At 41.2% G+C, this 13,131-nt stretch overlaps 1 protein-coding gene across 1 annotated transcript; it reads left to right on the forward strand.

Annotated features, from left to right (window-relative positions):
- The first annotated feature begins 824 nt into the window (after positions 1 to 824).
- Positions 825 to 12,446, forward strand: LOC140938236 (uncharacterized). The gene is made up of 11 exons (XM_073387775.1): positions 825 to 961; positions 1,475 to 1,567; positions 3,012 to 3,065; positions 3,348 to 3,467; positions 4,248 to 5,132; positions 5,553 to 6,776; positions 7,605 to 7,724; positions 8,932 to 9,366; positions 10,114 to 10,353; positions 10,527 to 10,637; positions 12,027 to 12,446. Exons 2-10 carry the CDS (start codon positions 1,480 to 1,482, stop codon positions 10,628 to 10,630), a joined length of 3,270 nt encoding a protein of 1,089 aa, XP_073243876.1. The 5' UTR covers positions 825 to 961; positions 1,475 to 1,479; the 3' UTR covers positions 10,631 to 10,637; positions 12,027 to 12,446.
- The last annotated feature ends 685 nt before the right edge of the window (positions 12,447 to 13,131 follow it).

Here is a 13,131-nt window from a genome sequence, read left to right on the forward strand (position 1 = left end):
TGTAAAGATTACCTTTTCTCCCCCCGATCATCTAATGGAGAGATTATCGGTCAAAATATCGCCCCATGTGAGGGAATCCAAGACAGTCTTGGATTCTGGACTCCACGTCGTGGATTCCGGATTCCAGGTACCGGATTCTGGATTCTTTGTCAATGGAATGTGGATTCCGGATTCCAGTCGGTAATGGGATCCGGATTCCTTGAGTTGTATTCCGGATTCTAAAGCCCAGGATTCCGAATTTCACAAGCAAAACTTTCCCGGATTCCAGATTCCCTTACATATGGCGATAGCTATGTGGACGAAATCGCATGGTCCTACCACTCAAATTAAACCTATTTTGTTGAACCTTGCAGGACACAATTTTTATGTATTATCTGTTGATTTTACAACAAAAATGTGAATTTCCTTGGAAATTTTCATAATGGCCACTATCAAAAGTGGAAGAGTCAAATTACGGTTAAGATCTTTTCTCGTAATACCGGTTCGAGATTCCTTGCGAAAAACCAGAAGAATCGTAAGAGCAAGAATAAAGCCAAAGAAATGTATTGAGTCTTTACGCATGACGTCATGTCCGCCATGTTGGTATCCCAAGACAGTAAAACGGCGGCCACGTTTGGTGTTGACCTCTTTTCTCATGTTAACGCTACCTTTGGTCGCAATTAATTTGCATACTCCTGGCCAAGTGACTGAAAACTCCCTATTACTGAAAAGCCCAAGCTCCGTACAATTCAGCGCCCTTTCCAGGGAAACGAGGCTAACGGCCCCTGTTCTCCCGGCCGTACAATTCCTTTTTGTCTGAAAACCGCTGAATTGCCGGCTCATGTATAATAACAGCTATTGAAAAAGCTGTGAAAATTATTGTTTTAAATCTTATCATATTTTTGAAATTCAAAACAACGTTAGTGAGGACCGTTGGCAATTTCCTCGATGTCTTCCTTATAACGATAAAAACTCAAACGAGGTAAGTCTGGGCTTACAAGAACGATGTTACTTTTCCAGTCGCTGATTGTTCTCAGTTGAAAGGCTTACTAGAAGTCACGTTGACAAGAAAATAATTGCCCGTGAAACGTTTTTGCCTTGAAACGATATTATTTTTTAATTCCCTGCTCGGGGCACAAAGATATTTTTGCAAAAAACGTTCGCTTAAAATCTAAAAAAAATTGGAGTTCTTATTTGCACGATCGTATTATTACAAAAAGAACAACTGATGCGGTAGATGCATCGGTGGATTGTAAGAATGATCAATCTTCCATTAGATAACAGATAACATCTACCTTAACCCGCTGATCAAATCGTGTTGGGCCGTTCTTTCTCGCCAAATAAGCAAAGATGATGCAAAATACGAGTTTATTTTGTAATATATGAAAGATCTCCCTTAATGGATCAAAGTAGTGGATTTCTTGCTTGTATATTAAGTTATTTAGCAGCCAATTTTAAACACCAGTGTCAGTAACCTGTTCTTCACTTTAAATAGAAATAATGAAGCTGACGAGGTCTGGCTACGGATTAAAAGCCCTCTTAGTACTACTGTTTCTGGAGATACAGTACGGAGTTATAGAAGCCAAAGGTAAATAGATTTCTCTGAAAGATTATCTGACACTTTAGCTTCTCTCTAGATAAGAAGAAATAGATCAACTGACAGCAGTGATTTATCTAAATCTAACACAAAACTCTTCAGGAATGGCACACACTAAAAGCTTTGAGCCTCAACGCCTATCGATTCAAAACTTTATCGACAGTCATTGAACCGAACGAGATTTTAATACTTCATTTCGCCATGTGATTAAGATCTTAGTTGTAATGAAATGACTTCCTTTTACCATGGTCAATAATTCATTATATTAGTTTCGCCAATTTAGAAGGAAACACCCGTTTTTATTTAAAAGTTGACACGGCGCCACCCGCTCTCGTGTAAATCCCTGCACAAAACACCTTTAGCAACATTTCAAAAACAAACTATTTGATAATTTCTTGGGTAAATTGTCTCGAAAAGTGTTCCTCATCCTTAAATTAGAGACCTGAAGAATTCACCGTAAAATGTTCAAAGCTATGATTTATAATCATCATTAACTCATGCCAGCACGATCTTTTGAGGATATTATACGACGATTGTCCCGCCTCAAAAGGTTCTGTTTATTCTATCCCTTGAAACCATTACATTTGCGTTTATTAAACTTAAGGTGGATTTCCACTGTTGGATAATTTTTATGTGCGCAATGCACGTTAATTAACGTACGCAAAATAAACAATAAAATAAGATAGGGAATAGACAAATGTTCGCGTGTTAACGTTAAAGTTTAACCTCGCTCAACTTTTGGGCTTACGCGCGACCTTTCATCATTTCTTTTTTATTGAAGCATTTATTCTCATTTATTTATTTATCTTATTTATGTAAATTTTAAGAGCGTTCGCACGAAAAATTCACGACGGTTTCGAATACTGTTCGGGTAAAATTAAAAACGTAACCCGAGCGGCCCGTCGTTTTCAAACTTATCTAAAATTGCCTATAGTCTAATCTTTATTACGTGGGTCGGTCAATGAAGCCATTATTTTTCTGCCCACTCAATAATTAAAAGGCTCCTTTAAAAACACAATAAGCAGAATCATATGCCGTGACTAAGACACTTAAATATGTAGGAGCACTGATGTAGTGTTCGGCCATCTGTGGTTTAGACTGTTCACAGGCCATCTTGGATGCAAAGAGATCTGGGGTTGAGTGGGACTTGGTAGCCATGAGGTTGAATTTTATTATGGCACTGTTTATAGGACGCTAAAAACTGCAGTAAAATTTCCCCCCAAAAGCAGTCCCATATGGCAGTTCGACACACCAGTCTAGTCACAACCAATATCTAAAAATTGCCAGCATTCCTTAATCAGGAGACTACAGGATAGACAATGTCTTCACCAGATGTAAAAAAAAGGAAGAAGTACGCTTTGCCTACCTACCTTCCAATCATAACAAACCTTTTCATTTAAGTGTTATTTATGGTACCGTTTTGTTTTCTCGCCAGCTATCAAGAAATCCAAACATGACGTTCACAAAAGCGGAAGCAAGAAGAACAACGGTAATTTTTTTTAACGATAGGAATTAAAAATAACTCAAACAAGCGATAACCTAGGTGATTGCTTATAGGCAAGGCGTTTTAACTGCAACGCTCTATCACATTCAGTAAATTCCAATATTAAGATCACTACACGTTGCTGGGAAACTGCCCACCTACTCCTTTCCTAAGCCAACATTTTGCCCTAAATGAAAAGTAAGTGTTAATGTTAGCTTAGGGGAGGGGTAGGTGGCAATGACCCCACTATATTTTTGGCGAAACTAACTGTCTACTTTCACCCACTAGCCCCTAAGGGTGATTTTTGTGTGGATCATTCATACTGCCCGAAGTACAGTGACTGGGACTGCGCCTCACATTGGGTTCAGCTAAACTGTCCCCGGATGTGCAGACTTTGTGAATACGAGGGTGAGTTAAAATATCCCGAAATAATCGCTTTTGAAATTAATGAAATTCAGTTGAATATACTTTACTTAGCATAAAAGTTATAATTGTATTTATATGGGAATGTGTACTCCGAGGTATCCCTTAATTTGTTATGCCCTGACATTTCAACCGAATTGAGAAGAATGAAGAAGAATGAAAACAAGTCCTCCACATTCCACTGCCAATCCCCCCCCCCCCCCCCCCCCACGTTCGAGCTTCTTCAAAAGTGGATTTCGTGAACAGTCGCCATTTTCGAATGTGTTTCACACTTTCCTTTTCGGGTAGTGAGAGGAGATAACCGGAAATACGGCAGCGTTTGCAGGCTTCTTCAAGAGCCAGTCTCTTCCGGAGTCTCACAGTCAGTTATTTTTCAATAAATGTCGCGATCATTCTTCCGACGAGAGTACATCCTTCCTGAAACCATCCGTTTATCTGAATTGCCACAAACTTTTATTTTTAAATGTGGAAAGGCACTCAAAACCTCGGCTTTTCAATTAAAAGTTGATAAAACTGACTTTTTTCTCTGTTTAACCCCCCTTCTGGTAGAGCACCACAGTTTTTAACGGATTGCAAAAAGGAAAACCAATTATCGCAAATTGGAGCAAGTTTCAAGTAATTTGGTTATGGTTGCTTACCTAAGCGAATGGCAAATAAATCTCGCGCCATTTTCTTGGCCAATCACGTCTTGTCGTAGGCGTTTTTAGTCACTTTGGGAAAAGCGGAAAATTACTGTAAAATGCTAACCACGTAATCACTATGCAGGTCCTGATCTCATGCAACTTCCAGCCGTTTTGTACATCAAAAAGGGAGACAAAAAGCATGGAATCTCTGGAAAGAGAAAACATAAGAGCAAACATACTTCAAAACATAAAGTCATTAACAAGAGAGATGAGACCCCCGGCGGTAGACGAGATGTAGTTTTCCTTAGCAAGCCTTACGACTACCGACCAACCGAGAGGTCACCGACAACCAGTTACACTCTTTTTAATTATAAGAGCAACTACAGGAACTGGCAATTCCTGTTTCCTGAGGAGCACCCTGTATACTTGAAATATGCCGATAAGTCTGCTGATCCAAACCAGCAAGCGTCTGCAAAACAGCAGACTGGGGCAAGTACGGACGCGGCTGGTATGCGTGCGGCACCGGCGTACGGTGCTTCACCTGCCGCTCAACCAGCAGCCCCTGCTGCCCCAGCTACAGCTCAACCAGCGGCCCCTGTAGCTCCTGTAGCCCCAGCCTCGGCCCAAGCAGCTGCTCTTGCACCTGCAGCTCCAGTTGCCGAAGCTCCTGAAGCTTCATCTGTGCCGCAGACTGATGCATTGGCAGCTGCTGTTTCAGCCGCTCCTCCTGCTGCAACAGTGCCTCAGGCTGAACAGACAGCTGCTGCAGTTCAACAACCTGTCGCACAGGCAGCAGAATCTTGGGCAGGTAACCAGTCTGTAGACACCAATCGGTCACAAGAATTCCCTCCTGCTACTGGCAACCAGACCATTGAGCTCCTTAACCAAACGGTCACGGTGGCAAACAATACCCAGGAACCTGGGTATAGCTTTCAACCAGACGTGGCTAATGAGACCCAATCGAATGAAACAGTCTTGATGGGAGCCTATTCCGGGAACAACACTGAAAACCAAACCGTCGCAACAGGTAATGAACATATGTGATTTGATGATCGCTTCGTATTCTTAAGAACTTTGCCATTTAAAAGCAAGTCAAAGTAAGTCAAAAGCAAATGACCAACGCGGGAGCCTAAGGAAATGTCTTATAAGATGTGGCCATGTTTAAATTCTCACAATAAGGTCAGTTGGAACCACACCTTGAACCAAAAAGTCACTGGGATTTGGGATAGCCGAAAAACGATTTCCGAGATGCCTTCTCTGGAGTAGACCGTAGGGCGACCAAAAGGTGCCTTTCTGTTATTCCATCGCTATAAACAAGTCTAATTCAAGCGCTAGACCAATTTAATTTTAAAAATCCCATTACAAATATCACTACGTTATGAGTATTATTTTGTTGTTGTGGAATGTTTCAAAAGCGCAAACTTTCGTGTTTGTTTTATTGCACAAGGTAACAACACATCATTGGTCGGGCCACTGCCACTGAATTCAGCACTAACATTCTTCATCAGTGAGCCCACTTCAAACGAATCACTTGCGCAAATGAAGTCTGGGGCACAGTCGCATTTATTAAATGATTCACTTGCACAAATGCAATCTGGAGCACGGCCGCATTTATCAAATGAATCACTTGCACAATTGCAATCTGGAGCACAGCCTCATTTATCAAATCAATCACTTGCACAATTGCAGTCGGGACCACAGACGCATTTACCAAATGAATCACTTGCACAATTGCAATCTGGAGCACAGCCTCATTTATCAAATCAATCACTTGCACAATTGCAGTCGGGACCACAGACGCATTTACCAAATGAATCACTTGCACAATTGCAATCTGGAGCACAGCCTCATTTATCAAATCAATCACTTGCACAATTGCAGTCGGGACCACAGACGCATTTACCAAATGAATCACTTGCACAATTGCAATCTGGAGCACAGCCTCATTTATCAAATCAATCACTTGCACAATTGCAGTCGGGACCACAGACGCATTTACCAAATGAATCACTTGCACAATTGCAATCTGGAGCACAGCCTCATTTATCAAATCAATCACTTGCACAATTGCAGTCGGGACCACAGACGCATTTACCAAATGAATCACTTGCACAAATGCAATCTGGAGCACGGCCGCATTTATCAAATGAATCACTTGCACAATTGCAATCTGGAGCACAGCCTCATTTACCAAATCAATCACTTGCACAATTGCAGTCGGGACCACAGACGCATTTACCAAATGAATCACTTGCACAATTGCAATCTGCAACACAGACACATTTATCAGCACAGCATCTGCAATCATTCCTAAATGCTTCACCGCTAGTTGAAGACAAAGCATCCAAAGAGCCACCAAACACATCTCCTCCAGTTTCGCTGCCACCATCCTCATTTCACATGTCAGCGGAAGAGGTAAATTCTGAACATAAACTTCATGTTGATAATACGGATGCATCTAGTGAAATGAAAAGTCATTTTAGCCCTAACGGTGCAAGTGTGACTTTGTCTGGACCAGGTTCTTTGGACGTCACTTCCACCGGCCAGTCATTTTCTCAGGATGTTACGGTTGATTCTGACGGAGCTGCCTATACTCCCTGGACATGCTGTAGAAAGGTCCCGCGGCCGCAAGATTGTAAACCATGTCCCGAAATGCCAAAGGCTCCCCCAAGTGAGTTATATACATTTTTTATCTTCTCGTAAATTTTTACTGGGGGGCCCGGCCCTTGATTATTTTTTGGAGAAAGCTAGGTCGCAGAGGCAAGGCACCGAGATACTTCATTTGGAATAGAAGGGGCCTTCATGCTACCGGTGTGGACCCGAGATTATTTGATCCTGTTCCCTCAGGGGATACATATCACACCATGAATAGTAAGATTTTCAGGGAAGTAAATGGTTTCATGTACGGATCAAGTTTCCACCAATAATGCTGAATAACAACTAACGTTGAACGACGAGTTGTTTACTTAGCACTAAGTCTATGATTTTCCTAGCGCGGGTCAAGACAGGGACATTCCAGGCATAGTATATAGGTTCACGAGTCCCATCGTTAATTGAACAGAGCTACCCCAGAACGCATGGAAGTTGAGTACCACACATGTGGTGGCAACTCAACAGCCGTTTGCCTTGTTACAAAGATCTCAGTATCATGTGAGAGACAACGCCACTCGGGCGAGTTTTAACTGGACTTTCTCACAAGTCTTTTTACGCTTAGGGCCTGGTAACTCAATTAAGACTCCAAAAAAAAGACCACTAGCACTGAATTTTTCTCTGGTTACTTCTTACTGCACTTTTATGTCTACAGACAAATCAAAGTAAGCTTTGAATGTTAGAAACCGTTGTAAGAGTTCCTCACGGATGACTCTCTTCTTGTGGCCTCTTAAGTCGCCTCTTAAGGGATAGTATTAAACAAGTTGTTACCACATACCTTGATTTTTGTAAACGGGATGTAATATCAAGATTATCTTTATTCCAGAATTATGTTGATTTTATATTACAGTGCCTTACGTGTTTAACGTGTACTGTGACGACCTCTACAAAGACTGTGGTTATGGTTACTCAAACTGCAATGACTCCTGGTGGCAAATGAACTGTCCTGCAACCTGCAACCTCTGCAAGGGTAAAACTATTTCTAACCAAGCTAGTTTTAGCGCTCTGTGATTGTATAAGCCTGTGCCACAGAAGAAACTTAACTCTGGTTAAGTCCCTTTGCGAAACAGCGCGGAAATCGTTGTCCTGGGCCCCCACCTGTGTATCTAGATTTGAGTACGCATCGTGACTGGTCTGATAAAAAGTCATTGTCGATTTGCTAATTGGGATGAAAGGAAATTTGAAAAGCACTTCCGGTAATACGTTGAATCCGTTGGGGGGTCCAGAACAAGGATCTCTTCGCTACTTCGCAGATGTAACTAACCGAGGTTAAATTACATTGTACGTCTGAGACGCAAGCTGTAATTGTATGTGAAAGGCAAAGAAATTGTCCTCTTTAGCTTGACTTTTTTTGTTTTGCCAATGAACTTCTCAGGGGAATTCGACTCTTTATGTTGTATTCACGTGAAGGAGACGAAAGTTGAAAGAAAGAACAACAGAGTTTTATCACATGACCTCCATTGAGAAAACAAAACACACAAGCGGCCTAATATCATGGCTGCAACAAACAGTCACTGTGACACTTCAGCAGGCCCACTGCCAGATTGTTTTGTGGCCGCTCGTCCAACCACATAGTCTAACAATATATACCACGATAAAAATGTCTCACGACGCTCAATTTGAAAACGACTACAAGGGTTATGTTTGCAAATTTAAGCCCAAAATCGTTTTATCAGAAAAAACCCATACGCTCGCGTGATGATACCATTGCGTGATGATCTTTGCTAGTCTGAAACCGGTCATATTTTGCAGCCTTCTTCTAACATTTTAGGCTGGGCCTTGGTTGAGGCCTCATAATATTTTAAGAGCCTGAAAAAATATTTTGTGGCAAACATTGTCTTTGGGGTCACCAAATTAACTTTTTGAAAGTACCCTGCATACAGCTATTTGTGATTTTAGACTCTATACAGTATACCTATTGTTCGGTTGGTAACAAAGAACAACAGGCGGCGGAACAAACAGTTTTTAGGCCACTAAAGTAATCCTTTTCACAAAGTCGAAAATATCACAGTCAACTGTCTCTCTAAGACAGATATTTTTTGGACTATCACTAAGTGTCCGTCTAAGAGCGATTAAAAAAAGTGGGGAAAACACTATATGTCCGTTTTACCAAGGTGTCCGTCTACTATAAGAGAGTCCTGTACTATTACTATTTTACATATTCTTTTCTTTTTTAGCCAAGGATAAAAAAGAGTCTGCGCCAAAAACGAAGGAGATAATGCCCAGTGAAGTAAAGGACCTCGACACATCAGAATTGCAGTCGGATCTGATAGCACCTGTTGCAAGCGACAAGCCCCTGGTAGCCAAATACACTCTCCGAGTGAAGCCCAAACTTGTTAATGGTATACCTCAAATGCAGGAGATCAGGATCATGCCGCCAAACAAAACTACAACCTCGACATTCGTTAAGCCACTTATGGTACTCAAACAGAATATTACAAAGCCAATGATCGAGAATATTGAGATCGACGTGCCTAAGAAGGGAGCAAAGTACAGCCGTAAGCCGAGCGTGGAGGTGATCGAAGGTGATCACAAGGAGACGCTGGATGTTACTAGAGGAAAAGCCATTGTGGAGGACGAGGCGGGACAAAGATCTGACACAAAAGCTGGAGGTACTGACTATTAAAATGCTGTGAAAATAGGGGATTATTGGCAGTTTGTCTGTTAATTGCCAATAGGACAGGCGCAATTAACCCTTCAGCGTCCTAATGTGGAACCTTCCTTAAGGGGGCGTTCCGGGGGACGGAAATAATGTTCAGTCGAGAGAGGTGTTCCCTAAAAATGTCCCGGTAGTTGAACTTGTTAACGTTAAGAGTGCTAACAACATAACTGCAATAATGTTCCTAAGTACTTCGAATACGTCCAAACTGTAATAGAGAAGAGACGTCAGCACCTTTATGCTCCGATGACTCCATATAAGTTCTGCTAAAATAGGCTTGAATCGAAAAATCACGATCCAAGCCAATCTTAAAATGTGATTGTATGGAGTCATCAGAGCAAAACGGTACCTACATCTCCCCAACCAATAGGCCCTTTGCAGCTTGCCATTCTCGTGGTACAAAACCGCCATGCTGGGACGCAAAAGTCGCTCTGGGACAAAGCGAACAAAGGAAATTACCATTTAAAATTATGTATGCCTATTGTTGGTCTTACCCTAGTGCGACTTTTGCGTCCGAGCATGGTGGTTTTGTACCGCGTGAATGGCAAGCTGCAAAGGGCCTATTCCCGCTAACAGACTGATTTTTGGCAAGGGTTTTTTTTTCAGCTTGTTCTTTCTGAATATACTAACCAATCCCATAAGTTCAAAAACTTGAATTTTAGTGACGTCACACTTCTCTTCTCTTTATGATCAACTAAAGAACCCGAGGAAGTCAAACCTTTAGAAGATACACAGTCGCCGAAGGAAGAGGCACAGGTTGCCTTAGATTCTCAAACCTCGACGGCGACTCAGTCTAATGCGACCACTTCAGCCGAACAAACTTCTGCCACACAAGCTTCGTCTGCTCAGACCCAGTCTGCCTCCACCGCACAGACCGTTGACCAAACATCTACTAATACCCAGTCCTCTTCAGCTACGCAGACAGCTGCCTACGCCAATGGTATGTTTTAGTGTAATTTCAAGTTCAATATTGTAGTTTACTAAAATATTTAAATTTGGGCAAATGCTGCACAAGTCGACTACATTACCCAATCGCAGAAAGTTTCACACTAACTTTTACCTTGAAGTACATGCGCCAAAGGTTAATATATCTTTTCTCCATATTTTTTTAAGCTAATTCTTGCAGTGACGACAGCAGATGCACCACGTACCTTGAAAACCAATGCTCAGATGCCTGGCTGAGAACAAACTGCAAGAGAAAGTGCAAGCTGTGCTAAGATGAAGGTAATTAAGTTTTAAATCCCATCCCCTATCCTTTTATGAAACGTTGGCATTTTTAACCAAATTTCATCTAACTGGTAGAATATTGATAAGGCTGAGGACTCACCCTTAGTTGCCAATGAAGAATAATTAGAGCAAATTAATCAACAAAAATAAGCTATCTGACAAAGTTATATTTTTCCTACTTTTTGAAGGCCTATTGAATGAAACACAGTGCAAATCCAATCAAATCCAGAGGCGCTAACGAAAAGTCAAAACTGGCTTGCCAGGCCGTTAATTTTCAAAATAAAATATTTGGTCTTCCATAAACGTTTTCACTAATCAAACACCCCTCACTGCGTGGGCATCCTGTATAGGAATAGACTGATCTGGCAACCAATGGCCCTTTATATGCATCATGTTGGATCAATTTAGGTTTCTGGGAAACTGCCCACCTACCCCTCCCTTAAGCTAACATTAACACTCACTTCTTTTCTGGGGCAAAATGTTAGCGTAGGCGAGGGGTAGGTGGGCAGTTTCCCAGAAACCGAAATTGATCCTGAATGTTTACGTCAGACGAGCAAATTTCACCACCAAGCCTCGTTTTGAAATTGAAAGTTGCGAAGTTTTTAATAAATAAATGGATCATTTTACCCTTCTGGAAAACTGCCCACCCACCCCTCCCCTAAGCCAACATTTTGCATTAAGTGAGAAGTAAGTATTAATGTTGTCTTAGGGGAGGGGTAGGTGGGCAGTTTCCCCGAAAGGTAAAATGATCCAAATAAATTCCCAAGGCAGTAGAGTTGAATAGAATAACCAAGCACAATAAAAGCATATGCGAAGAATTTTTCTTTCAGACGAGGCGTGGTGGTAAATTTGCTCGTATGACGTAATCATGCATAAGGGCCATTGAGGTTTCTCGGTAACTGACCACCTACTCCTCCCCTGAGTCACAATTTTGACGAAGCGAGAAGTAAGTGTTACTGCTGACTCAGGGGAGGAGTAAGTGGTCAGACGAATGGACTGGTCTGGCCGGCAAGTTCTGACGAATGGTAACGCCTGAGCGAAGATGAAACGGTTTAAATTGCACAAGTCTGCGCCTTGGGGTTTGATTCGTGCGTGTTGTGTGACATTCAGGAAACGGTTTTCAAACTTTGTAGAAATATGTCACGAAGGTGACGGAACCTTGGTCGAGTAGAATAGGTAGGGTGAAGAGTGCTTAACTAGATTTCTCAATACTCTTAGGGCCTCTTTACCTGGGGGTGTGGAACAGAAGGTAGGTGAGGAAACCCGCGTAATATAGGTAATATAGACAGGCGGGCTACCCTGTCTGAGCGGGTTAGCCCATCTACCTGAGGTCACCCACCTCCATGTAAACAGGCGCTAACTTTCTTCTGACGTTTTTCCATCCAGGGTTTAGAAACTACAAATCCTTAAAAGACGACACCTGGAGTTACTACAATGCCCAGACAGAAAAGCAGAAAATTCTGAAAAACGATAACAAGTATTCTACTTAGTGAAGACGTGTTGTCCATATAAAAAAGTGCGTTTTTCGAGCTCATCATTATTCCTGAAAATGTCAGTATAATGATTAATTACGCGGATTGAATGGCTTGAGTTGGTATTAGAGGTCACTTTCTAGCATACTTTTCTAGTCATTTTTCAACGAGATAATTTTTGTTTTGCCCATTTAATATATTCAAGATTTTTGAAGAGAATCATGTTTTGCTGGAGATCAAAATGACGAAGAAGCTGCTTCGTTTGGGTTCTGTATTATTACACAATTCATTTTCGTTTATTTAACTGTGAATTGAATGTTTATGTTTAATAAAGCTAACCTAAAAACAAGATAACTGTCGTGCAGTTCGTATACCTTTATTTACCATTCTATACTTAATTAGAAGCATTCGGCTATTTTCTACGTTGATCAGTAAGTGCGACGGTAATCTCAAGTGTCATTATGCACTTTAGAAAAAAAGAGAAGAGAATGAGGAGCGGCAGAAAAACTAGCGACTGCAGTCGACCTTTTTCAGCACCTTGAAAACTAGAATCAAATTCTCATTAAATTTTTACCTTCTTTTTGGAGGATTTAGACTAACATGAAACACTTTTCATAATGTTTAATTTCGTTTATCTAAACACAGCTTAAGTAATTTTGTTGGATCAAGTTCTCATTAAATTTTTGCGAACGATTTGTACCTTCTTTTTGGAGGATTTAGACTAACACGAAACGCTTTTCATATTGTTTAATTTCGTTCATCTAAACACAACTTAAGTAACTTTGTTGGATGTAGAGGAAGGTAATGATTGAAGACTTAAGTTGAAATTCAATATTTGATGAACCTTACGGGGATAATTTCCTTATTGTTTTTTAAGTATTTGCTGGTGAGGCTTTAAAGGGCTGGTGCTTGTTTGTGGAGGTGAAAGTGATATGTTTTGAGAGTAAGGAGAAAGAAAAATTTCAGCCCCCTACAGGAATATACCAGTGCCTCGAGCCCACGAAAACTCGTCCTTGGGA

Source organism: Porites lutea, chromosome 1, assembly GCF_958299795.1.
Source record: "Porites lutea chromosome 1, jaPorLute2.1, whole genome shotgun sequence".
Lineage (NCBI taxonomy): Eukaryota > Metazoa > Cnidaria > Anthozoa > Scleractinia > Poritidae > Porites > Porites lutea.

Coding starts and splice junctions, on each gene's coding strand:
- LOC140938236 (XM_073387775.1), top strand. CDS start 1,480: ATGAAGCTGACGAGGTCTGGCTACGGATTAAAAGCCCTCTTAGTACTA. Junction 7,725..8,931: donor AACCTGCAACCTCTGCAAGG/GTAAAACTATTT, acceptor TTTCTTTTTTAG/CCAAGGATAAAAAAGAGTCT. Junction 9,367..10,113: donor ATCTGACACAAAAGCTGGAG/GTACTGACTATT, acceptor GATCAACTAAAG/AACCCGAGGAAGTCAAACCT.